Raw genomic sequence first — 4,584 nt, forward strand, 5'->3', positions numbered from 1 at the left:
TCTCTCTCTCTCTCTCTCTCTCTCTCTCTCTCTCTCTCTCTCTCTCTCTCACTCACTCTCTTTCTCTCTCTATCTCTCTCTCTTGTCCGTGTCACGAAGTTGTATATAAATCTTTGGAGATGTTAATACACGGGGGATGTACATAATTTGGTGATGTAACAAATCATGTATGCTTTCTCGGTAGATCTCTCGCGTGCGCGTGTGTGTGCGTATGTGCGTGCGTGTCTGTAGTGTCTGTGCGTGCGTGCGTGCGTGCGTGCGTGCGTGCGTGCGTGCGTGCGTGCGTGCGTGCGTGCGTGCGTGCGTGCGTGCGTGCGTTCATACGCTGGCTGTGTGAGTGTAAACGCGTGTATGTCCTCGGCTTTTGATGTGCTTAGTATGTTAATGCCTATTATTATAATATGCGTACAATTTATTATTGATTTTGTCTGATGTACGAGCCTGCTTGCTAGCATAACACCGAAGGAAAAAACTAACAGCATCGCGTCGTCCAAGCATCAAATATCAATGAGTTTTTAGCAACCTGAGTTGCTTTCACTCCTTACTGCGTGCATCACATCACGCGTGTACGTGAATCGAGCTGCAGTAGTGAGAATTTCCCGTTCCTCGCGCCTTCCCCGCACAATGCTGCATTTTCGTACGCGTAACAAAAAGCGATCGTGCTTCGTAATGGAAATTATGACAGTTAACGTTCGATTACATTCATTAGCACCTCATTAACTGATCTGCGCTTGCGGTAACGAGGCAGCGAATGATGGAGAAAGCGAGCAATGTTACCAACTTCACCTAGAATCAAGAGTAGATAATAACACAATGTCTTATTATCTACTCTTGCTAGAATATAATTGCATGCTTGAGCATGCCGCTCCCTGAGAGTAAACCGATAGAGAGAGAAGTAAAGAGCCACCGGCTGTAACGTCGCGCGACATTTCTCCTTCGTGATAGTAAAACCGATTAAGCGCACCGACACCTGGACCCCAGCGTCTGACCCCCAGCACGCGTCCGACCCGGTGAACGCGCGTTGAACGTACTAGTAAAGCATCGTTGTCTCACTCGACCGCTATTAGTGTCTACGTCTGACCTGCTCGACACGCGTCCTCCACGCACACTGCAATCTTTCTTGTAATTCGGCGCGAATTCCGGCACCGCAGAACGGCACCGCATCAGCGACGCCCACTCCGCCCCCTGTCCAGATGCGGCGGTGCCCCCTGGTCTATCGCGACAGCGCCCCCTGGCGGTCGATCCCTGCGTCGCGCTAACGCCGCTTTCTCGCCGCTCTACTCGACAGTCGTCTAAGAAGAAGAAGAAGGCTGAGTTCATCCCCTACAGAGACTCGGTTCTCACCTGGCTGCTGCGGGAAAACCTCGGCGGTAACTCCAAGACCTGCATGGTGGCCGCGCTCAGCCCTGCAGACATCAACTACGATGAGACGATGAGCACCCTGAGGTAGGTGGCGCCAGCGGTCACTGTCATGGCGGCAACCTATTGCACGTTGTCTATACACTGCAGTGAGGAAATTGTTTTGAGGTTTTTTGGCCAAAAACTTGTTGAACGTGGGCTTTAACCTCTTTGAAACATCGCCCCCTCCATGCGAAACCCCCCCCCCATCTCCCCTTTTCTTCCCTCCGGCCCGCTCCCGCTGCGCCGCCGTGTGACTCCATCAGGGGGCGCCACATCTCACGCTGTGATCTGCAGGTACGCGGACCGAGCGAAGCAGATCATGTGCAAGGCGGTGGTCAACGAAGATCCGAACGCCCGGCTGATCCGAGAGCTGAAGGAAGAGGTGAACCGCCTACGTGACATCCTGCAGCATGAAGGCATCGAGCTAGATGCTAACGAAGGTGAGGGAGAGGGTGAGGGAGAGGGAGAGAGTGAGAGAGGGGGTGAGGGAGAGAGAGAGAGAGAGAGAGAGAGAGAGAGAGAGAGAGAGAGAGAGAGAGAGAGAGAGAGAGAGAGAGAGAGAGAGAGAGAGAGAAAGAGAGAGAACGAGTGAGAGAAAGAGAGAGAACGAGAGACTCGAGGGTTAAGCTGAAGCAGTATATGAGGGTCAACACTGCTGTTTCCTGTAACCACAGCAGTGAATCACCATCATCATCATTGCTCCCCCTTCCTCCCTTCATCCAGGTGCAGACACGGTGAAGATCCATAAACGCTCCGAGTCGATATCAGCGGCCGGCGAGGACGCCATCGACCAGCTGAAGGCGTCAAACAAGCTGATGGCAGAGCTGAATGAGACGTGGGAGGAGAAGCTGAGGCGCACCGAAGCCATACGGCTCGAGCGAGAGGCTGTGCTCGCGGAGATGGGCGTGGCCATCCGCGAGGACGGACACACGGTCGGCGTCTTCCAGCCGAAGAAGGTGTGTGCGTGCGTGCGTGCGTGCGTGGAAGCGGGGTGCGTACGTGCGTGCATGCGTGCGTGCGTGTGTGCGTTTATTAGGGGGTAGGTGCGTGCGTGCGTGCGTGCGTGCGTTTATTAGGGGGTAGGAGCGGGCGTGCGTGCTTGCGTTTATTAGGGGGTAGGTGCGTGCGTGCGTGTGTGCGTGCGTATGTGGGGGCGGGGTGCATGCGTGCGTGCGTGTGTGCGTTTATTAGGGGGTAGGTGCGTGCGTGCGTGCGTGCGTGCGTGCGTGCGTGCGTGCGTTTATTAGGAGGTAGGTGCGTGCGTGCGTGTGTGCGTGCGTGCGTGGAGTTCATAGTAGAGTTAGCACTCGTATTTGTGCGTGCTTTCATGGGGTCGATATTGGTATTTATACTGGGATATATACGTGAGCGGTGGATTGCTAGGTGAGAGTTAGCATTGGTATTGGCACTAGGTTGTTTACTGGGTGATAGGAATTAGCATTAGTATAATAATTATGCGTCTGGGTGGTAACATGTAGTGTGGTTGAGTTAGCACTGGTGTGTGTGTGTGTGTGTGGGGGGGGGGGTATGTGAGAGTTAGCACTGGTAAGTATATAAATACACACTCGTACTTAAACGCTGGCCGTCTGATGTTAACACCCCACCCCCCCGCTGTGTCGAAACTATATATAGTTGTGTAAGTTTGTGGCGTTTTAACAGTAGGGGTAGGGGGGTGGGGCGTCGTTGTTGACATAGCGGGGTGGGTCAGCTTCTGCCCCTGCCTCCCACCGCGTGGAATGCGGCGTGATAGACAGCCAGAGCTCAGCACTTATAATTATCGCTGCTTACAGCAACATTACGTCTGTGTTTGTCTCCTGAACAACATACCACCGCTACTTCATTATTTATAGCAGACGCGGGTATAGCTGAGGAATCGCGTGTGCCAGCATTAAAGTTTTTCCGTTACCCATACACAAATTATCCGATACGTCTGATGCATGTTTATAGTATGTCTTGATCTGTCAAAGTCGTGCCACTGCGATATTGCTGCGAGAGTAATAGGTTCTATCACAGTATGAGCTTGAGATGGGATATCTCACCTGAGTTATAGATAACCACGTCTCATACGAGCGTATGGTTTACTGCACAGGTGGGGTTAAATGATGCCTGCGCGAAGGAAACTATGATTATCTCATCGCTAAGAACATTTTGTGTTATTGGGGAACATCTCATAGAAATACTTCCTTTCTTGTTTCATTTGTTACATTATTGCTTATCTTGGTTAGATATGGTAGCTTTTGAGAAGGGTTCGTCCAGATTGTTTTGATATCTTGGATAACATGGTGCGCATTATTTATTATGAATTTTGACATCAATTCATTTTTAATTGCCTCTCTAGGTAGTATGAGTTTAAATACAGATAATTAGATTTTACTTTACACTAGAACGGTTAATTATTAATCAGTTACCCTACGGATTTAAAGCATTAATAATTTGGTTGTATTTCCTACAGTCTCCGAATTTAGTCAACCTAAACGAGGACCCACTCATGTCGGAATGCCTGCTCTACTACATCAAGGAAGGAATGACAAAGTAGGCACTTCTCATTGCCATATATATATATATACACACTCATATATATATTATATATATATATATGAATAGAACCGAATTTTAAACGATGTATTTAAAATTGGTTTGTTCGTAATCACAGCTTATATCTGTATTTATTTTACATATAATATCATCAATGATATATAATTTAATGCACACTTCCCGGATAGTCGACCATTATCTTTGTAGACATGACCCTATTTGACTCGCTCTCTCACGAATATATGAACCATGAAAATAACCAATGGCGAAATAACCGTACTGACCTTTTGTGTATTTATTGTGAAAGTGCTAGACTGTTTAATGTGCGTTTTTGTATCACATCTATCCACTTATGTAACACATCTAGCTGTATACAATAACATATCTAATAACATCACACTCCTGTGTATTCTACAGAGTCGGACGCCACGATGCTCAAATTACACAGGATATACAGTTGGGTGGAGCTCACATTTTAGAAGAACACTGCGTCTTCAACAACAAGGATGGTAGGCATGATCATTCGTCTTCTTCCTCCGTGGGTGTGGGGGGGGGGTTCCCGTGACTCCGTGGGGGGGGGGTCCCTGCCTCTGCACGAAGTCACTAACCTCTCTGCAAAGTATTCTCTCTATCTCTCTCTCTCTCTCT

General features: G+C 49.0%; 1 protein-coding gene across 1 annotated transcript in view; it reads left to right on the forward strand.

Moving 5' to 3' along the window:
* Window positions 1-4,584, forward strand: part of LOC106811327 (kinesin-like protein unc-104) — a gene marked incomplete in the record, with an annotated part of 116,841 nt that overhangs the window by 59,894 nt on the left and 52,363 nt on the right. The window contains 5 exon segments of the mRNA XM_014814907.1: window positions 1,289-1,446; window positions 1,696-1,841; window positions 2,125-2,357; window positions 3,854-3,933; window positions 4,354-4,445. Coding sequence (XP_014670393.1) covers window positions 1,289-1,446; window positions 1,696-1,841; window positions 2,125-2,357; window positions 3,854-3,933; window positions 4,354-4,445 — 709 coding nt within the window.

Source organism: Priapulus caudatus, unplaced genomic scaffold (genome assembly GCF_000485595.1).
Source record: "Priapulus caudatus unplaced genomic scaffold, Priapulus_caudatus-5.0.1 Scaffold528, whole genome shotgun sequence".
Taxonomy (NCBI): domain Eukaryota; kingdom Metazoa; phylum Priapulida; class Priapulimorpha; order Priapulimorphida; family Priapulidae; genus Priapulus; species Priapulus caudatus.